The sequence below is a fragment of the Andrena cerasifolii genome, chromosome 13 (assembly GCF_050908995.1).
Source record: "Andrena cerasifolii isolate SP2316 chromosome 13, iyAndCera1_principal, whole genome shotgun sequence".
Taxonomy (NCBI): domain Eukaryota; kingdom Metazoa; phylum Arthropoda; class Insecta; order Hymenoptera; family Andrenidae; genus Andrena; species Andrena cerasifolii.
This window is the reverse complement of record NC_135130.1, coordinates 7790679-7813031: the sequence shown is the minus strand read 5'-3', so window position 1 is coordinate 7813031 and position 22353 is coordinate 7790679. Positions and strand designations below refer to the sequence as shown.

Here is a 22353-nt window from a genome sequence, read left to right as displayed (position 1 = left end):
TAAATATTTGCAAACTTGTGGGATAATATTTACAGTAATCCCTCGTTATGAGTCCGTCGAACGGGGCTGACGGCGGACTCATAGTGGGTTGCGGACATGAATCCGCGCGGCTAGTGGCTGTGCTGTGTCGACTTTTTCGTTTCCTCTCGCTCTCGTTGTCCGATCCTCTCACTCTCGTCCACAGGCTTCCAGAAATGGTGGGGATAGTTCGCCGGACTCTCAACGGGCGGAAGAAACGGACTCATAACGGAGGGATTTTACTGTACTACCCTTTTTATTACTTTTGTAAAGTCAAGAAATGCCCCTCCCCCATTCCTAGACGAGAAAGGAAGGTTCATCTCAGAGTAGGGGCTAAAACACAGCCGAAGGACCGACCCTGTCTGTCTGTCCTTGACGCGTGGAGACCGAGAGGACTATAACCCCCCTCAACGACCACCTCAGTATCCGGTGACGGACCACCCTAAAAAGTTTTCCCACTTACTTTTGGTCGCCCGCCTCCGTATCTCGTACGGACCTTAAATAAAAAAGCCGTATTATTTTCCTATACACCACCCGGGAAAACACAGCAGTGGAGGTTTTTTCGTTCCGAGGGCCCGGGTGGGCCTCACGGTCAGTTTTTCGTTCCAGGGATCGGTCGTTAAGGTGATAAACTCGGAACTTGTATATATACAAACGAGACTGAAACTTAGGACTTACGAGAAAGAGTTTGAAGGATCAGACCTCTGGTGGCGCTGGCAAGTACTAACAGTCGCGATCCCGCGGTGGGGCTGGGATGTGACCCATCCATTGGAAGTACATAGCGTAGAATATAGAATATGTGCATGTTTGAAATACGAAATGTCCTTATTTTCGATGGTACATGCATATTTGACTGAATGTGAATGAATAGGGAAGGTCTTAACGCGGACCTTGTTTGAGAGCTTGGGAGCAAAATTAGGGGGAGTTTTTCCTCTATTCCTTCCAAGAAAATATTTCAAATGGCAACTCTGCCTCAGACAGCACCCATGTAAAGTCCAACGTCAAAGGGAATGAGAAACAACGGGGCAGAACAGTCGGCAGCAGTAGCGTGAAATTGTCGCAACGCCTGCTCCTAACTTACACCGAGCAAATTTCACGGGCTCGCCCCATAAGTTATCGTAGGTATTAACGATACCAGAGAGGCTGATTAACTTGGCCGTTTAATTGCACGTGCACGCGAGCCGCGGCGCGACACAGGCGTATCATGAGGTCGTTTATGAGCGACGGTAAACGGTTCGTAGTACAAGCTAGTAATTTATCGAGGTGTCTGCGACGATTTTTTTAATTCAAACGCATCTCGAAGGCTTGTACTTGACGCTCGTTTGCCTGAGTGTTGAGATTCTTCTGCTGGTTTAGATGCGACTAACTGGAAATGGGAATCTTTGATTGTCAGTGAAGAATCCGTTATTGATATTGGTTAATTTTTCTGTGAGCGAGAAGCTATAACCTTTGGGAAAAAGTGGTAACATTTTGAAGACTGGAAATAAGTAAAGGTGTATAAGGGATGATAATTTTGATCTTATCTACACGTAGAAAAATATTTCTACTTATTTTAGCAGTCGAAGGGAGTGTAGAAAATTCTGTCTTCCACAATGCAATATTCTGCTTAAAAAAATATTCAGAGTATACTGACAGTTTATGGAAATATCTCCCTACGGTACAACAATTAGAGATTACAGTTTCTTCGCAGGAAAAGGAGTGAATCTCCAAAACCTGCTCTTCACTAAACTTTTTAAAACCATTTTAAGTTCCGAAAATTCAAATATCTATGCACCCCCACATCGCAATAAAATATATTATTTTATCTATGTCCACTACTCAGCAAGTCATTTAGCTTCTCAGAAGTCGAGCTTAATGCCAGACTGTTCAGAAAGTAGGCCTTCGCAAATTAATAATAAAATCCACCCAGCAGCACCAAGTAGAAAACTTCACAAATTTAATCGGATTCAAACTCGGCCAGCAGGCGTTTCGAGCGACTGACCATGGCATTCATAATTCATAGAATATCCTCGTTTACCCCAGATGTAGTGGTGCCAAGATAAATAATTGAAGACAAGCTAGAAGCAAAGTTTTCGACGGTACGTAATTATACAGCAGCTACTTAGTGGCGCTAGTCCCCTAACGGGGCTCACTCTCCAGATACTTGTGTCCACGTACAAATTGCGCTTGCAAACTTCTGCATTACGCGTGATCAGTCACGCTGCTGGCATCACTGACATCCTGTCGCTGTGGCGAACTTTCCACGAATGTAAATATTATAAATAATATTTATCTCAGATTAAATTCAAGACTATGAGTTGAGCTTTCTAACTGACGAATCAAAGGCGAATATTGCAAATATCGTTTCGCGGTTTCTACATTCCACGATCCCCCGAAGCTAGAGAAGAGAATGTAGCAGCTTCAGAGAGAGAGAAGTTTGCAACAAGATACTTCAAACGCAAAATCATGTATGAAAATCTACGAGTTCATCTTCCCAACGTCGACGTCCACCTGACCTACTATCCAAGGAACAAGGAAAACACCTACCGCCTTATCAATCTGAACAACTTCCCAGTACTTTCCTCAAAAATCAACAGTCTAGTCCCCTCCTGCAAGAGGACTAACAAGCTTCCCGCTGTAAAAACCTTTCCAAGCGAATGTCCCTGCATCGAGTTACCCAGAAATCATTTTCCTAAGTGTGCCAGAAGGGGACGACCCAAGTGACGTCACGCTGGAAGCTCATCATCCTCAGAGATCCATCTAATTCCACACAGGCGGCTGCAGCTGCTTGTCCGGCGCTAGCCACTTACTGAAAAACCGCGTCAAAGGAGGATAAATCCTTTCTGAAACCTCCTCCTCGTGTGTTCCGAGGAGGAAGTCCGTGCACGTCCGTCTTTTCACGTGGACGACGCGGATTTTTACCAGCTCCGGGAGCCTATTTAGAGACCGACCCAGAAACAGGCGCACAAAGGCTTGTATGCCAGACCTTTGCAGACGCAGCTGAGAGAGAGACAGAGCCTTGCAGTGGCGAATATAAGGAAAGGTACGCGGAGGAAGCCCCCGGTGGCATCGCTACGGGCCCCACGAACCGAGCTGCTGCTTTTTATGCCTTCCAGTCAACTGATTCGGAAAGCCTCTGCGGCGAAATGAGGAGATTCCGTTGAAATATGCTCGCGGAACGAGGGAGCGTCTTGGTTCCTGTGCGTCGTGCAGAAGTAAATAGAATTCCCTGGGTTAGGGGATGGTCTTCTTGATCGGTGCTTAGGATATTTTTTAAGATTTGCGTGGTGGCTTTTGAAAGTAGGTACTTAGATTTGAGGGTGTGTAGAGTGTGTTTGATTCCAGTAGATTCGATAGATCTTTTCTCAGACTTCGTTGAAGATGCAAAGGGATTGTAACAGTCGGATATCCCTTATTTATACGTGTCGAATTTTTTTGCTGTATTTCTTTGCTCTCACCCCCTAGAATGGTGCCATTTGATAAAAAATATCCTCGAAAAAAGTGTATTGTAATCGGACAAAAGGATAGGGTGCCGACCAGGAGTTTAGAATTCATCAATAGTTGGGGATGTAAAGAATTTCTCGAAAATGGCAAGCCCTATCGAAATTTTGTTCAAACAATATTGAAAGAGCATTGAATTTTCTACAATTACTGTATATATAAGTTTTTCGTGCCTCCGACCATTTTTTAGATAACAGCGTTTGAACAGAGGTCCGCACTGCGCGCGTAGAGGAGGATATATTACACATAAATTTTCTGTAACAATATTGTTTCCAGCAGCATTTCAGCACGCAAATTAATGAATAATCCTCCCTCGTTGTTCATTCTCTATCTCGGTAGGTGAAACGTGTACCCACAGCGAAACAATTTCCAATTAAAAGCTGGCGCGGCGGCGAGCGATCAGGAAAGTTCTGCCGCAATAAAGACTTCCCCACATCCTCCCCCGTTTCCGTAACTTTGCGCTGTTAGCTCCGGAGCCGTCAAGACAGGTGGAATAAAGGAGCAGCGGAACGCGGCGTGGCCGAAGAAAGAAACGAGAACAGAGGGAAGGTGGGAAAGGAAATATTTCTCTTGCTGGGCTTGAATGACCGACGGGGGTTGGCTGGGACGTTGGTTGGCGTAGGGTTCGTCTCTTCGGGGACAGGTCAATGCACTTCGCCGCATATCGCACTCCATGAGGGAATCGGTAAACAGCACCGCCGCATTCTAACTATTAATGGCCGGCCAGCAACGCGATTCTTCCCCAAGAATTTCCTCGGCTTTAATTCCGAACATGCCTCTGATAGAAGTGCGTCGAACGTTCGCGGAATAAAATCCTGTCATTTAATTGATCCTCGAAAGCAGTTCCGCAGCTCGCGAAGTTCGCTGGCGACTCTGACCACACCATTGGAATAGTCGAGGCATCCCAAGCACGGGATATTGATCGGTAACGGAACAACTGCAATACTTGCACGCAGAAGGTGTTAAACGAAGGAGGGTGGAAATTTTCCTCCAACGCACACCTTCAGGAATTACTGAAGGGATTAAATCTTCAGGTTCAGACTGTTCAGAGGAGTGAAATGCAGTTCATTTCAAACGTAGAACGTTAATTTCTACTGTCAGTTTAAAAGAAATATATCTCCAGATGTATATTAATTTAGGAGGGATTCAGGAATAATTATTAATTATTACAATTGTTACTTTGCCCTAAGTGGGGGAGGGTTGGGGTAACATTTTTCCGTGGGTCGGTTTGAAGAACCCTGTCTAGCTGTTTGCTCAAACAGGTCTGAAGGGGTGGGTTTGAAAAGCAGGCTGGGAAGGCAGAAGGCGAGGCGACGAGAGAAGTGGCGATGGGGGAAAGGCGAAAGAGCGGCCGAGGGTGTGTGAGCTCAGGGGTCTTGATCTCAGCCGAGCTGTGGCGCGCAGTAAGGTAGGTCAGTGAACGCGGGGTTCCAGGCAGCCTCAACGGGAGAACACCCCGGGACACCCTCGTCCTCCACTTGTTCGCTCGATATCTGGAAACGGCGCAACCAGACGTTGCGGGAAACAGGTGCGGGAGAGCAAAAACCACGGCCGGCGATCGGCCAAAAACTCTTCCAATCACTTCTACGCGTTCTTGCGGATCGTCGAATGAGGATTATCGCGAGTGGATGCTGCGCCTCTCGTGCACCGTTTCGAGAAATCGGAAGAGGTTCAGGGTGTGGGGTGTTTGTTTTATTGTCAATGACGGAGAAGTGGTGTTTGGAATTCTGGAAAATGTGAAGCTGTACTTGGAAATTTTTCGCGATTTTAAATAAGGGTTGTTCGAGCTGACGTTGAAATAAGTTAGGTTTTATTCGAGGTAAAATATTCTTTAGGGTTCGTCGATTTTTAAAAACCGGGTTTAAAAATCGTTTTGTTTTTTATAAATTTGCAAAATTCGAAAACCGGTGTTTAAATTTAGAAAACCGGTTTTATATACTAGAATTAATATGTAAACATGAATCAACTATTTAATTAAAAACGTGATAACTTTCACTGAAATGATAATTTTCACTGGAAATCGCCTCTGACACGAGCATATTGTAGGTAACAGTTTACTGTAAAATAATCTTCATGTTTACATATTTTCTGAAGAAAATTACCAAAAGAAATAGAGATTTATAATTTATATTTTGTACGGATTTTATTTATTTTTTTTCTTCATTTGGTTTTACATGCAAATTAACTAAAAAATTTTATGGATTTGTACGGATTTTAGTTATTTGAATTTGTTTGTTTATTTGATTCTGTATAGATACAGTACCTATATTTTATTTTGTTATATTTTGTAATTCCATAAATATTAACAAAAACTGCAAATTTTTAAAACAAGTACATATATCTATTAACTATTTTAATACTACTTTTGTGAAAATTCGAATACCAGTTTTTCAAAAGTCGTTTTCGTCTAAACCCTAATATCCTTCTATTAAGGAAAACTGTAATTCCTGTGAGTGTTAAATAGATCCATTTCACAGAAAGATCATCCACTCCTTAATTGCGGATTATTTATAGCCACCCTTCTTGCACCGCCTGCATATTTTTTTACGGTGTACATAGAATTTTGTTTACCTCACTCAATGAGTTGTAAACAACAAAATTGTTATCGATGGGTTCAGTGTTTTCTCAGCTCGCAGCACTGTGCGGTTGTTTAAACAGTACTCCGGGGGTACTATTAATTCCTGTTTATTTGTATCACCACGTGACTGGATCGCAACATTGTTATCAGTCACAGCAGACGTAACCTAATAAGATACCACACCTCATGTGCTAAATGAAACCCAACACGACTCTGTACCTGACACACTATCAGTGGATCGAATTTGCCAGAATGCTACACCTGAAGTATACTGCCAGGTATAATTCAGTGCGATGCTACAACTGATACACTCCTGTTATTTGATAGTACAGCAATCTAAACCAAGATATAATCAGCCATAATACACTGTCACTGGCTTCGAATCCATACGATAATTCCATTTAATAGTCCACCTAATAAAACACAAGCCAGACTATCAGAAATTGTAACCTACTATAACACACTATCGCTGGACATAACTTACAATGCAGATAGCACTGCCACTAGCTACAGCATTACCTTATCCACCGATAAGGTGTCTAATTAAACAGGATCGCACTAACCAAAGACGTGGGCACGCTTTTCAACTGAATACTCCACATTCTCGAACGGGGTAGCACCTGAAATAAAATCATTAAAATCGACTTTTCACATTACTTAAACTGTTTAATGTGCCCTCTTCAAGAATAAGGAGACACGAATGGAGTTTCTCGGTGATTTTTAAGAAAACAATTTGATTCCCATGGATGCCAGGACGAAAATGATTCAGAGGTCACATCGGAGGTGGTAAGGGATGAGTTTCACGTCCAGCGTTATTTACGCGTCAGGAAAGAGAGCGGAACACGCGAGGTCTGGAAGGGATCGAGGAGCAGAGTTTCCCCAAGGCTGGGAAAGTTTCATGGGAAGAGGGTCGCTGCACGTAACGAGAATTTCCAGGGAATGTTTCTCCTTTACTGATAGCGGTACAGCGTTCAAGGAGGGGGTGAAGGAGAAGGAAACGACTGTTCTTTGGGGTTGACAAGGGTTCGATTTAATACCGTGACGAGGGAATCATCGATCCTGTGGTACAATTTTTATGGGGACGAAGCGCAGGGTTCTCCTCTCTGGATAATTCATGGGCGATAAATTGATAGACGTTGGATGATACATTTTGGAATACCTTGGGTTTAGAATTCAGACTCTGAGTGGGGTGAAAATGTTGCGTAAAGCGTAGGAAGCGAACTCGCCCGAGGTTCAGTTTTTTCGCCTACTCTTCTCAAGGTTTAGTCAATTTTAAATGTTTATAATATTGCACTTTGCCTTCTATATTATCCCAGATTAATACCGCAGCTTCTTCACTGTCGCGATTGATATTCTTCCCCTAAATCAAGAACCGTGAATTGTCATTACTCTCCCACACACCCTAACACAACAGCATTCACCTGCTTTAAACCATTAACCCTTCACACTTCTGTAAAGTTCCGCGGTGGCCACACTGGGTCCACTGGACCCGGCCGATTTTTAAACAGTCACCGTACGAACTGTATCAGTCCAATCGAGTCCCAAAAATTATAATACACACTTTGAACATTATAGAACATGGAATAGTCGCGTTTTAGCAAGAAATGAAATGAGAACATATGCCAGAAAAATCGGAAAAGCGTGAAGTCCTGAGAAATGAGTCTTTTTACTAAAACAATCATACCTTTTTTATTTTTCAATTAACTGTCGTGCAAATTGTGGCTGATACTAATAAAATATAGTCCTTTTAGAAAATATACAGTTTCATACTGTGCGTTTCAAAGAAGGTATTTATTTTGCGATCTGAAGATGGTCAATTGTGGAGTAACAAACACGTTTAATTAGAGCAATAACTATTTATAATTATTACAATGATCAATGATAAGAATTGAATCTAGCCTTCCCCTCTCCTTCATTATACACACATATAACTTGGGGGAAAAAAAATTGTCACAGCCATGCACATTACAATTTAATTCAAGTAAATTTCTCGAATTAGAGTAGAATAAAATTGTTTCATTTTTTTGGATAAAATTTACGCGTTGGTCACACGGCTGCCAGTCACCAAAGGACTTTCTGATTCAACAGCCGACGGTCTCTACCAAAAGAGGAAACCTCAAATTTCCGTAAAATGTCAGGTCAACCAGGTATCAAGCTGCAGAGTTAAAAAGCGGGTCTATTGGACCCAGTGTGACCATGAAGGATTAAACCACGCAGACAAGAAATGGAGGAGCCTCCCTACGAGAGCTTTCGAAGGTAAAGGCGGGCCAGGAATGAGAAATATCCAGGTCCGAAGTCTCGCTGCTCCTCTGATCCCCAGGGAATAAACCTGCGATCCTGGGAAGTCCTCTGCACCTACTCTGCTCACAAAGGGGCGATATGAGGGCCGCCGTGACAGAGGAATAAGCCAGAAGGTGGAAGTAACCGACGGCGAAGACACGAGAGCGAATGGCACTGCTCCAAAGCTGTTCGTGGATCAAGGGCCAAGTGAAATTGAGAGAAGATAAGGCTCTCTTCTGAGGGATAACGCGGTTGATTTCATTCAGGAGATCCAACTCGCGAGAGGTCGAAGAGGCGAGTGAATGGTCGTGTCGGGGATCGGGAGCGAACGAAGGCTTTCGGCTGAAATTAGACCAGCTGCCGCAGGATCGAGACAGAGAATCTCGAAGAAATGTACTGGACGCGAATTGAACGCAGGAGTACGTGTAGCTGAATGGAGAATGATTCTCTTTGTAATGGCAGCGGAACGAGGGATAAGTTCTTTTCAATGGAACCCTCGGGTTTTAGAGAAATGAGATTGGAAGTCGAACCAGCACGCGTGAGATTGATTGAAGCCTGTGCGTCTGTATGCGACGTGTCTATTTACTTCTACGTTTCCAGTTCTGCTTGGCTCCGATGCGGCAAAGCAGAATGCTGCTTCTGTATATCGATGACTGACTGGGGGGGAACTGTCGTGTATCCGGAGATTCAGGCATTCGGTCAGACATCCCATGCTTGTGGAAGTACACACTGAATAGGGTGTGTCAATGTTATGGGTGGGTTTAAAATTTTTGAAAATTTTAAAATGACTAGTCACACAGTAATGCTGCTTTTAATCCTGAAACTCACTTCAGAAATTGATTTGAGGGAGGTTTGGCTACTTCAAATCACAGGTGAAGAAAGTGAAATTTCAGGAAAGGCACTTGAAGTGAGGCTTGCTTACATAAAAGCATGGAAATGAAAATAAAAATATGTGGAAATTAGTATTTATTACAAAAGGAGAATATATGCAACTTTAGCAACAGATCCAACCCAGAACTTTAGCCATATGTCATCTATATAGTAGATTTAACGTTATTGTTAAAACAAAGTCTACCAAAGATGCGATATCTTGTTTGCTTTTGTTGCGGTTCATAATCTTAATTATTAATATTTTTTAATAATTCTAGTAATTTTTGTATATTTCTATAATTTCAAAATAAATCCCAACTGGGTAAATAATGTGTTACACAAAATTTAAAGGTAGTGGTTAATTTTAAACGTGAAATTGAACCGATTTTCCACTAGTCGTTTTTAAAATAGAAACATTTAAAAAATCCTCCCCCGCCACAAAATCGGCTGTTTCTTGCACTCTATGAGAGGAATTTTGGTGAAACTGGAGTATGAAGTAGTTCCTGTGAAATTAGCGGGGGTTTAAGTCATCGCTTTGCTGGTTTCGAATTTGTTTAAAAAATACAAGACTTCGAAGTCTGCAATTGTTACTTATATTTGCGAAAACTTCTACGTTCTGTATTTTTCAAACAAACTCGAAACCAGCGAAGTGATGACTTAAACACTCTCTAATTTCATGGGGACTACAGCATATTTTAATATTATTACACTCTCTATAAATTTCTGTATTTCCCTAAATAGTGAATAGAGAAACTAACTCGACACATGGAATCACTCCGACCGATCGCGGCCTCCACTGTGTGTGAATTACTCCCTGGCTGCACTATACACATTAATCTTCAAACTCTAAACACAATTACCGAGACTACCGCGCCCAACTCTGGTAACCCAATTACGAACTTATTAAAAATGAACTAAATTCTAGAAGGCTGTGGAAACTCGTCCGAGCGCTGTTTTCCCTCCACCCGGATTCGTGTCCATTTTCATAAACGATTAAGGGGCCGTGCTTTATGCACATTCTGGGATCGCGGGGCAGCGAAGTGGGCCGATTACAGGACACAGAGCGTTGCGGCACAATTCGCGAGCTGTGGCGGGCGACACGCGGGGAATTGTTTAAAGAAAACTACGTCTGCCGCGTACCGGCGTTTCCCCTTCGAGCTGGAAATTCAGCGGCGTTCCAGTGAAGTCATAAATATCTCGTAATGAAAACGTGAATGGCGGCGCGGCGCTAAGCTCCACCACCATTACGGAAACCCTGGCGTGCGCATATTTGCGGGCGTGCAGCGGCGTATCACCTTTGTTATTGTTCGACACGCGAGAGTTGTGTTGAAAAGCTCGAGTGATTCGTAAACAACTGGCTGGAACAACGGGGAAGGCTGCAGCTAAACGGGAATCCCGGAGGGACACGGCAGCTCCAACTGCGAGCTACGAACAGAGACTGCAAAGAGAAATGGTCGAGTGGACTGCACATACCGGGCGGGGGTGCAAGTGGAGATGCAGAACTGACATGGACGACTGTTCCGTCAGAAATGATTCTCTGTTGATGGACACTGATTCAAGGGGAGGTTCCGGTCTGAAAATCGATTTTTTTTTATCTCATTCTTCGAATGTTCAACCTTTTAGGAATATGTGTTTCAAAGGGTTGTTTTTTGAAGTTCGTGAAATTCCAGAAGTTATAGGCATTTGAGTAGAGGAAAATGCATGGGTAACACCCGGCCACTCGGCACTCGCGTAAAACTTTAAACGCGTTTTTCTCGAAACCGTGTTCTCAAAATCGGCGGAACCTGTATCTCGAAAAGTTATTAGCCGATTCAACTGAAACTTTTTTATTTTGAAGAATATACTTCTGGCTCGTGGATAGACAAGTAAAATTTAAGAAATATTTAAAATTTGTAATTTTTAAAGGCGTTGAAAGGACGAAAAAATGGAAAAAGTGATTTCAAATTTCAAGTGTCGTTATTTTCTCAAAAATGTCAGTTTTTGTAATTTTCTCGGGTCAGTCCACGAGCGAGTTTCATGAATTTTGATAACCTGGTATTGTTTTTTATTTTACTCCTATTTTAGTTTTGGTGCTACAGGTTCCACCGATTTGGATGAATTTTTTGACGCCTTGAGTTTAACGTCTCCCCAGTGTCTTCTGCAGTGATTAATTATAAAACAAAAAATATATTTCTATAGCTTAAGACATCCTTAATCCAATGCAAAAAGTCGCATTAAGTTATATGTAGCAGTTTTCCTTTAATTAATTCCTAAAGATCACCTATTTTTATGGGCTTTAGAGTGGAACAGCCCTAAGTAATGCAGTTCTTCTGAGAACTTCTGCTTCTTAATCTTCTTAGTACACAATATTAGCCACGTTCAAAGGAACCTCACATCTTCTAAATACCAATTCTCAAAATGGCAAAGAATTAGTTACACACAGTAAGGATCCCATAATTTTGTGACCTTTATTTTGCAAAAAATGACCAACCCTTAAAACAACTCTTACATTCTCCTATTATAGGTATAATAAAATGATTAAAACTACCAAGCCATAATTCCATTTTAGACTTGAAATAAAAATTACAGAAAATGATATTAAGTATACTACTCATTTTATTAAATAACCCATTAAAAAAACATTGTAAAACAATAGGAAGAAATAAAATACACCCAATGGAAATAAAGCTACTTTCCTTTAACGAATAAAATCTTCAAACTAAACTCACCAAATTTCAGATCATTGAGAGCTGGTAGCTTCCTGCATAACTTGGCCCAATTAGAATCCTTCCATTCGAATGTTCAAACTCCCCAGCGGGACCAATCGAGGCCTCCAAGTCCGAGCCTCAATCAACCCTCGAGAATTCACAGTTCCTGTGAAGAATCTCTATCGTCTGGCACAATTCCCCTCGCGAATTTTTCCCCTTACTCAGGCACATCGCTCAGAATTCTTTGATCCGGAGCAGCCGAGGACTCGCGCTCGTAAAAGAATGGGACCTCTTCACTCTCCTCCGGACAGGGGAACGTCATCCCATTATTGCACTCAGCCAGAGATGGTTCATAAAATCCAGGCTAATAAAATGTTTGAGAATTCCGTTTGAAAGCCTCAACGAGGGCTTAATGAAATTCATCCTCGCTCTTTTAAGACCACTTTCACTTAACGGTGCATCGAATCGATCTTCGTCGTCCAGGGGGTCAGAAAGAGATTGCAGCGCTGCAGAGGCAAGCAGTTTGCAGGCCATCCCTTTTCCTTAACCCAGTTCAGTTACAAATTTTATTAGGAACGAGAATTAATGGCCCCCCTTTCGATCGTACTTTTTGTTAAAGACGTGATTGAAAGGAGGATTGGAAGGAGGTCCTTTCAGCTGTGTCTGCTATCGGTTCTGCTGTTCAGAAAGATTGTGGGTCCTGAATTGGGATCGGTAAGATTACTACCAATTTCGGAGAGGAAAAGACTCCAAAGCCATTAACGCACGGGCGTGTAAAAAGCTTGTGACTCATCCTGCTTAAAATGCGCTACTACCTTCCAGGAATTATTGTCGAGGCTCTCGGGGACTTATTTTGCAGCTCAATAGTTCATACATTTACAGATTCTTTAACAATGCCTGTGTGGTACAGTGAACGATGAGTGGTCAGTTTGGACGAAAATGAACGACTGTTCAAGGTGTTTGGTATGCTGTTCGCGAGATAAAGTTTGGATGCCTGCAATTGGTAAAGTGATTTGACAGCTATCAAAGAAATCACTTCTTTTGAAAGTGGCTATATCTAAAGGGGTATTCAGAGAAATAGTTGAAATTGAAGTCGTATGATTTAAGGGGACAAGTAGAAATAGTAGAAAAATTCATTCGCCTTCACATTTTCCTGCCAAAGGAACCATATTCAACTTGAAGCGATTCCTCACGCCTGCTATAGTCCGAGCAAAATCAATCGAGTGCAACCGTCCCCACTCCATTCCTCATTTACAAATTTGCGCATGCCTTCTGCTCGCAAGCAGCCGTAACTTATGCCTACCGAGGAAAGTACCAAAATATCATTCTATGAAGCTACGTAAAAAATCATATCACTCATCCTAATTACACAATTGATACGGTATCATTTCTACAATATTTTCCGTCATACGCGGTGGGCCCCTGATAAAGTAGGCCCCCTTAAACACTGTAATTACTGAAAAATATACATTTAATTAAAAAAATTTGAATTGTAATTTTGCGCCACTTATTTATTTTTGGAAAATTTTATTTACATATTTCTTATAAAAATTAAACGGTAGAGTTATATCGCAAAGGCTTTGAACATTGTTTGAAAATCTTTCGATATTCGTTTAAGGGGCTGCTCCGGTCTAGAGCCGATAAAAATAGGTCATCTTTAGGAATTAATTAAAGGAAAACTACTGCATATAATTTAATGGGACTTTTTGCATTGTATTAAGGATGTCTTAAGCTATAGAAATATTTTTTTTGTTTTGTAATTAGTCGAGGCGTCAAAAAAGTCATTCAAAACAGTGAAATCTGTAGCACCTAAGCCATTGCTCTGAAATAAAAAACAACGCTACATTATTAAAGGGCATGAAACTCGCTCGTGGATTGAGAAGTAAAAATGACAAAAAAATGACAAAAAAAATGACATTTTTTGAGAAAATAACGACACTTGAAGTTTGAAATCACTTTTTCCCTAAATTTTTCGTCCTTTAAAAATTACACTCAAATGACTATAACTTCTGGAATTTTAGGAATTTAAAGAAATCCTTTTAAACGCGTATCCTTAAAAAGTTGAACATTCGAAAAATGAAATAAGAAAAATCGATATTTAGACCGGAACCTCCCCTCAAGCGGTAGCCCAACAGTTAGGCTTCTCCTGGTGCCACAGCTGGACGCGGGAGACGTAATCCCCATCCAGCAGAAGCTGCGTGTGGCAAGAAAGTGGGACAGCGACGTTACCTTAAATCCCACAATCACGTTTCGACCAAGGAATTCGTGCCAGCCGTCTCTCAACGCCGATTGCACAGCGCCATTACGCGATTGCTCGTTCCGAACGAGCGACGCATCGGGATCGCGCTGGTTTTTTGCATATGCCCGCCAATTCCAATTTACCTGTCGCTTTTCGACACACTGGGCACGACGATTAACCGAGAAACAGCTCATTAAGCCTCGAACACGTGTCCGGCTGGCCAGAAACGAGATTAAGTACTAATGACTGCAGTGTCGCTCAGAAGATTGAACATTCGAGGGTCCATTTATTGCGCAACAACAGTGTTCCACTGGGTTCCCAACGAAGGATCAGGATAACAAGCGGCGCACAATAGAAACCGGACAGAGGAGCAATGAATCAACTACAATTTGGAGAATCAGATTCCAGGACAACCCTTCGCTCTCCGGCGCTTCCAGGAGGACAATCGTTTCCAGTATTACACGCTCCTCCATTGGCAACTTGCGCGGACTGCTTCTTATCCCCGTGAAAAACTTCCGTATCCGCTTTGCGCCGAAGTTCTCGCGGCACTGCAGCAAAGCTTTTTCGCGAGCCCGGCCCGTCGCTTCTCTACCGGTCTGCAGGCACTCTGGACCAACTGGAGTGGCATAAAGTTTCCCGTTGGCAAGTTCTAGAAGGCGGACGGGCGTTCCTTTTTCCACTGGCACGCGAGCCCCGGTTTCCTCGTGGCCAGTGAATTTTTCAGCACCCCTGAAGAGGTTGTTTAGCGGGGCAGCCCGAAAATCTGACCACTGAGGGCCTTTTTCATCCGGAACGAGCGGGGGGAGGTTAATGGCGTGCGGAATGGTTCTAGAGGGACTACTGATACTTGGGGGTGGTGGAGTTTAAGGTGGTGATAGTTAACTGCCCAGGGGGGGATGCGACAAGATGGACTTGGATTTTTCTTTCGATTTTATTCGAGGAGTTGGTGTTGGAATAGCTGGCGGATCTGCTGGTGCTCTGGGTTTAATTCGGAGGGTTGCTTACGAGGGTAACTTGGAAATTAATGTAAATTTTCAATGATTGAGAGAAAGGATTTCGTGTGAATGTAAAATCATTTTGGAGGGAGTAACTGATGTTTTGAGGAGGCACATTTTATTATGAGGCGATGATGGGTAATTCTGCACGAAGAATTTTATGACAACCAGATAAAACAATTTAACGCATTTCAGGGATCGAAAAAGTTCTGGAACTCTTGTTTTTAAAAAAGGTCTGTTAGGACTTAAGTGATTCGTTTAAGAAAATATCTGTTCCTGTGGAATTTTTATTGAAAATTATTTTAAAAAATTAGTATTTTTTAGAAAGTGTTCTCGTGGACAGTGGCGGATTTAAGAGAAATGGGCCAGGTGGCAAATATTCCGAGGGGCCCATTTTTTCGGGAAAATCAAGAGGCAGTTTACTAAAAACTGGCCAAGTGTGGTAGTACAGATAAAAATATAGTGTTTGGATAAAATAAAATTTTTTTAAGATAAGGCTCGGGGGCCTTCCGAGCAGGGGCCCATTTTTAGGAAAAATGAAGATGTAGTTTACTAAAACCGGGCCAAGTGTAGTAGTACAGATAAAAATATAGCGTTTGGATAAAATCAATTTTTTTAAAGATAAGGCCCGGGGGCCTTCCGAGCAGGGGCCCATTTTTAGGAAAAATGAAGATGTAGTTTACTAAAAACGGGCCAAGTGCAGTACTCTAGTACAAATTACGATTAAAATGTAATTAATTACACAAATACATTTTAATCTTAATTTGTAATTTGTAGTTAGCTTACATTCTGCCCAACTCTGAATAGAACCTATTGAAAAGTTCCAGGACTCTTTCGAGCCCTGCATTACTTGGACCACTGTCTCCTGAAATAATCTCGCGAATAATTTCTGACGCGTCTGTCTTTCATCGAAATGTTGGAAAATCATCTATTCTCAACTTCATCTGCTTTTCCAAAATTAATCTCAAGCCTGTACGAAGTACCTACTAAACCAATTCACCCAATTCATTATTTCAAACACCATCGTTAATTTTGTCCAAGTCCACCTGTGCCTAATTCACCTTTGCAATTTTGGGTGCGCGACCAGCATTGTCGTACCAACCTGCCCAATTCGCTACCCCTTCAATTAAACAGTGCACCAAGATTTTGCCAAGCAGCGGCCACGAGACATTTAAACGAACAACGTAATTAGCCCCCCGCTACTTCAGAGCCACCCCCGGCCTCAACTACCAAAGCCTCGGAAAGCGGAGCGCCATTATGAAGCCCCGCTGCAGCTCGCCGTTCGAGCGCCACGAAATTTGTCCCCGTCTCCCATATCTCGAGGAGGACGTTTGCTCGCGTATGTACACACTGGAGCCAGGCATGTAGCGCACGCTCCTTGCATCTTGATAGACGAGTGCATCGATTGCACGAAAGCGAAGAAGCCGGTGAGCATCGACCAATCAACCTAAATCCGCCTGACAGCCCCCGAGCACGCGAACCCCTCAGCGTTCCCCCGACGACTGCCACCCCCCTTCTGGCACCAGGCATTATCTAAACAACCCTTGGATATCGTCCCGTCCAAATGAATTTCCCACCTTCTCGTGGCTGGTCAGCGGCTCCTTGGCCGGCGGGAATCGATACTCGCCGCCCCATAACCCGATCCTCGTCGTCCAGGCCGAAGATTCGAGGGGGGGAACTCGATTAACCGGCCCGGTGATCACTCGGGACCGGTTCAGATCAGCTGGGTAATTGGGAGCCGATCGGGGAATATTGAAATCGCCTTTATTTACGGAATCACTTTGGACGGGATCCTTCGGCTGACACGAGTGTTATTTATTCGCTGCGTTAATTTGGCGCCAAAATTACGGGGCCCGCTTTCCGCGCTTCTGGGACGTGGGAAAAATTGCTCGCGGTGATTCCTTCATCGACGCCCAGGAACGAGGTTTTACGATCGATATAAGTGAAACAAATGGAACGTGCAGGGTGTACTGGTCGACACTGTTTTTTTTTTCTTTTCGCCGGGTATGTAATTATGCAGACGTTAATTGAAAAATAAATGCCCAAGAAAGGGCATATGTGGTCTTCTTAAAAATCGTGCAAGAAGTAAATGAGACAGAGAAAACAATTTACCTTGGGAAACTCATAACGAGGGCGAATTTATTGCGACAGATTTATTTGACGATTAAGTTTGTCGGTTGTTTACAGATTCTTCAATTTCGTGATTTAAAACAGTGCCATCTATGGATCAAATTATATTTACTATTTACTTTACACGAATTTCGCTTAACTTTCGGCGGGGCTGAAGGGTAAAAAATAGTGTCGAGCGGTAAGTAATAAAATTCTTAATTTGAGGGTTGAAAAAATTGTGAAGATTTGAGGGGGTGTGGGGGTAGCTTTATAATTCACTAGCTTTACTACTCGGCTTCGCTCGAAATTTAGATTCTGATTTTATGAACAAAATTATTTTTTTTTACTTAATTTTTTGTGAAAATAGTCATATTCATCTGGATTAGTCAGGCATAATGAGCTGGGGCACAATTCGTGACGCCAGAGTTTACCGTTCGAAAGTTTTTAGGCGACAGACAAACACACAAGCGCTTTCTGCTTTATATATTAAATTAAGATGTTACCCCTTTGGCATCTGAATTTGTTTCTAAAGGGGTAGGTTGAAATTCGAAGTTCAGACTTGCAAATAAATCGGCAGGGTAATTTTGCGAAGGGATTGGACGTCTATTCAGGAGACTTGATTATTGTCTTGTTTATGTGTGGGGGGTGCGTTTGTGGGGGTAAGGGAAGAACTATTCTGGGGATGCATAAAATTGTGCGATCGACTGTTAGTGTACTTTTGGATTACCCACTGGAGAGGACTTGTTAATATTCCCGTGGTTTCCATCACGAGCGAAAGGAACGAGAAACGTTTGCTGCGCGAATTAACAACGTTTAAAAATGCAGAACGCTGAAATCGTACCGAACAGGGATTTATTTAAGCGACGCCAGCGCAGTATTCGAATTCTTCGAGCGTCGCCGGCGTCGCATTGAAATTGAAATTAATTATCAATGCGGGTCGTCAACGTTCAGCACACAATCGGACGCCTCGCGTTGCTCCACGATATTAATAAACTTGTCAACGTCGAAAGAATCGAACATAACGGCGAGAGAGAAAAAAACCTGTCAATTAGTGAACTGGACTCTCCGAACAATTATCAAATGAAAAAGTACTGTTTCGGTTTAATGGAAAATGATAATGGAGAACGGCGAAGTTTCGCGTAATTAAATTTAATGAAGGGAGGAAATGATCGGGGCGAAATACAGGATTTCTGGAACGGTTATTGCAGGAATATGGATAAAGTGTTTGACTTATAATAATTCTGACTGCGCTGCTCTCGCTGAATTGTTAATATTTGATACCGTGATTTTTCAGTTCGTAGTTTCTAATGTTACTGTCGTGTCTATTATTTTCTAAAAATCTGAGACTATGGGAGTCCTTACTTTCAATTTAAGAAAAATGATTCTGGTCATTTCCTGCCTGCTACACAAATTCGAGCAGAGCGTTAATGACACCCTCACATTTCTTCCAAACTCCACGTTATTTTTAAGATGAAAAAGCATAATAATTGCTCGACACATGATTTTTCTAAGCTCGTTATTTACAATCCCCTTATAAATGTCCTTAAAAGAATGATTCAATTGTAAGAGTTTACGTTCATTTGCAATTTCCAGGTACTTCGATACGACAGCAGACGAAAAGTTGGAGGGCAGAGCATAAAGCCGCGAGGACGCTCGGAATAATAATGGGCGCATTCCTTCTCTGTTGGCTGCCATTTTTCCTCTGGTAAGCAAAAATTACCATACCTTTCCAGAATCTGAATTTTTAAATCCGCTAAAAGCACCCTCGTCTAGCATTCAAACTCTTCACTTCATTCTCCTGCAACAGCGTTCCCTAAATTCAATTTCCGATCTATTAGAGCATAGGTACATTTAAGAAGTCATTGATTTTTGCTATGAGAATGCTGTGGGTATAAACTGAGCCGAAGTATCAGTCCTCGACTGTCACAGTGATTGCAAAATCTTTTTCTACACAATTTAAAAAAAAATTAAAAATTCACGTTTTTATTGTACACACTAGGGTGGCTCTTATTTTCGACTTTTGAATTTTCATCGCGGCACTCCTCAGAATAATTCCAAATAATAAAAAAAATCTGTGTAAAGTTTGAGCTCGATCGGATCTTGAACGTTTAAATAATTATTTAACAACTCGCAAAGTCGATTTTATATAATACAGTCCAAGTTATTGATTACATAAAAAAATATGTCCAACAGAAGTTGTAGATCTAAACAAGGAGCATCTTTTACGTTCTATTAATTTTTCTGGTGCGACAAACGGTTTTCGAAAAAAGTCAGAAAAACTGGGGAAAAAGACATCTTTATGCTTCAAATTTTGAAAGTTTAAATCCATCTCTTACACTTTTTATTTGTGAAGGCGAAAAAAATTGTAATTTTTATTCTCGAGGACTATTTTTTAAAAATTTAAGGGAGGGTGGCATACCGAGATGTGCCTGAAAGATAAAAAAAAATATATTCCCATATTTTCAGTGTTTGATATTTGATGAATATTTTCGGAAAATATGGGATCGAAATTCGCAAAAATATCGAAGATATAGTACACACTCTAGAGCTCCCATTTAACTGCGCCATCTGAAAGATGTCCCCTGTTTTTAATATTCACGAGAAGCACCTCCCACACTAGCAGTTTAATTTCACAAACACCAATTTACGAGGGAAATACGCGAAATAAAAAGGCACGAAATTTCCACCGTTCCTCTCACAATCATCCCCTTTATATCTGACAATTTTCCCGCTCGCGTTGCACGGGGCTTCCCGCTCAGAAACCTGGGTGGCATCAAGTTGCCGGGAAAACCAGACCCTCGATTATTGCGCGTGCACGCGCGGCGAGCTGTTCAGAGGGGCTTTCGTACCATCGACGCCAAGTTTACAGAGTCGGCGAACACTCGCGAAAGCTGAGCCAGCCACATGTTTTATTAATGCAAAGCTGAGAGGTCCCCGAGCAGAGTTTGCCACGAGTTCAGCGCGGCGGTCTGACTATTTGCTTGATTAAGCGACATGATACCCGAGGAAGCGGCTTTCCCTCCTTATTGTTGGAATAATAAGGAGAGAAGTCGGCGAGCATCAACTTCTAACAAGGACCCGAGCCGCGGCTGGATAGAAACCGACCCAATATCCTTAATATCGAAGTTCCCCGGCGCGCACTCGGCGTTTCCACCCGCTGCTGCGCCATGTTGGCTAACTGTGCCGACAAGGAATTTGCGTTTCAAAGTTCGCCGGTTTCTACTTCGACCGGCTATGTTTAATACCTCGTGTGATGTTCAGCAGCGTCGGACTAGGATTTCGGGTAACTTTTCGCCGTTGCAGAGACATACGTCTTCGGTGGCAAATTAGTAGCGACGGAGGAGATCGATAGTTGGCGGGAGTTGGAACAGATGATTTCCTGTTTGCCGAATGAGGAGGTCTGTTATTGAGGGACATCGGTGTCGTTGACCCCTACGAATTTCTCGTATGGTGGTCGCGAAGTTAGGAGTTGGATGACCCCCAGTTAAAAAGTTTGTCGTCCTGGGGGTGTTCTGCGCGGGTGGAGCGGTACCAGGCTGCCTGACATTTTGGACTTTGATCGATGACACTTTGCGCCACATTTCCTGGCGTTTAATGGCGAAGCCCACGGGAGAGGGTAACGGGGTGAATCCTGTCAGTTTAGGAGCGAATTACAAAATTAGCGAAATTACAAAAATTCTTTTCAATTTTTTTTTTGTATAATATAAGAGTAGCTTAATAAATACAGAAAAGATTTATTTCGTTATATGTTGCATTTACTGAGAAAAATATCTTTAAAAATAACTTCATTTTTCGGCTGATCAAAGTAGAATGACACCTTAAGGGGAGAAGCCCGTATGAACGGCTTATTTTTGTAGGGATTTTTAGGAATTTTTTGCAAAGATACAAATGCGCTAATATTTTCGGAAGTTTAGGGGTACTTTAGTCTACATTATAACAAGTAAAAGGAATTTTTATAACAGTCAAATTGTAATAAATGCAAAAGAAACAGAGCAGTATCTGAAATAGGTTTTTTTCGAGATACAAAACGGCGCCGGTTGTAGTATCTCTGATAGTTATGTGAAAACGACTAATAATTTTTTTTTCAATTTATGTGCCAATTGTAAGAATATGAACCACCAATGGTATAAAAAAATTGCATATTTTAAAAATGACGGAACTTCAAACAATTAAGTGTGATTTTCGCCACAAATTCGCAGATTATTTATTTAAAAACAGTAGTTACAATTAATCATTTGGTTAAACCTTGCGGTTCATATTCTGAGGAATATTATAAACTAAATGTGTACAAAATTTGAAGTTGATTGGTCAAATGGTTTTTGAGTTATCCCCGGCGCCAATTTTGAAAACGTTGTTTCGGGAAAAAACATAGAATTTCGGCGTATAACTTTGAGAACATATTTTGAAATGTTTTATTTTTCGTTCAATTTATACGGTCTTCTGCCCTTAATTCTCCGCGAAGGGAAACGTCTGGGCCTAGCACATAAATCGTCAGCTGGGATTCGATTGTACGCTTTAGTGTGCCTCAGAGAAGAAGTTGGACCATTTATTTGGATTTATGAAGAAATAAAGTGTTGATTTCGCAAATTTTTTTATGGATACTTTGCAATTTAACAGCTGCCCCAGCGAGCCATTCGACATCGAAGGGGAATTTTATAAAGAAATAAAGCTGCCCCAGTCAGCCATTAAATATCCAAGGCGGATTTTATGAAGGAAAGGTTTATGGGCCGTTTCGAGTCAAAGCGATCGCTCCTTGCACCTCATGTTCAGCATTTATATGAACTTGCAGTATAATATAATCCAGGTGAATGTAAGAGGGGTTTAAGTCATCATTATACTGGTTTTGAATTTGTTTAGAAAATACAAGGCCTTGAAGACTTCTCGAGAAGATCCAGAAGTAACAAAATTCGAAGGCCTGTAGTTTTTAAACAAATTCGAATCCAGCAAGATGATGACTTAAACTACCCTTAATTTCACCTGGACTACATTATATCCCAATTTCATCAAAATCCGACATCAAATGCCAGAAATAATCAATCAGGTCTTGCACAGAGGTTCGCTTAAATATTCCTTGCGCTCGATTCCTTATTTCGAATA

The 22353-nt window shown here is 41.9% G+C and overlaps 1 protein-coding gene across 9 annotated transcripts in view; it reads left to right on the top strand.

The window, feature by feature from the left end:
• Positions 1–22353, top strand: part of LOC143375951 (octopamine receptor beta-1R) — a 153242-nt gene that overhangs the window by 118899 nt on the left and 11990 nt on the right. For all 9 annotated transcript variants that reach the window (XM_076825664.1, XM_076825665.1, XM_076825662.1 and 6 more), the window contains one exon: positions 18850–18961. In XM_076825664.1, coding sequence (XP_076681779.1) covers positions 18850–18961 — 112 coding nt within the window. The remainder of the gene's footprint in view (positions 1–18849; positions 18962–22353) is intronic.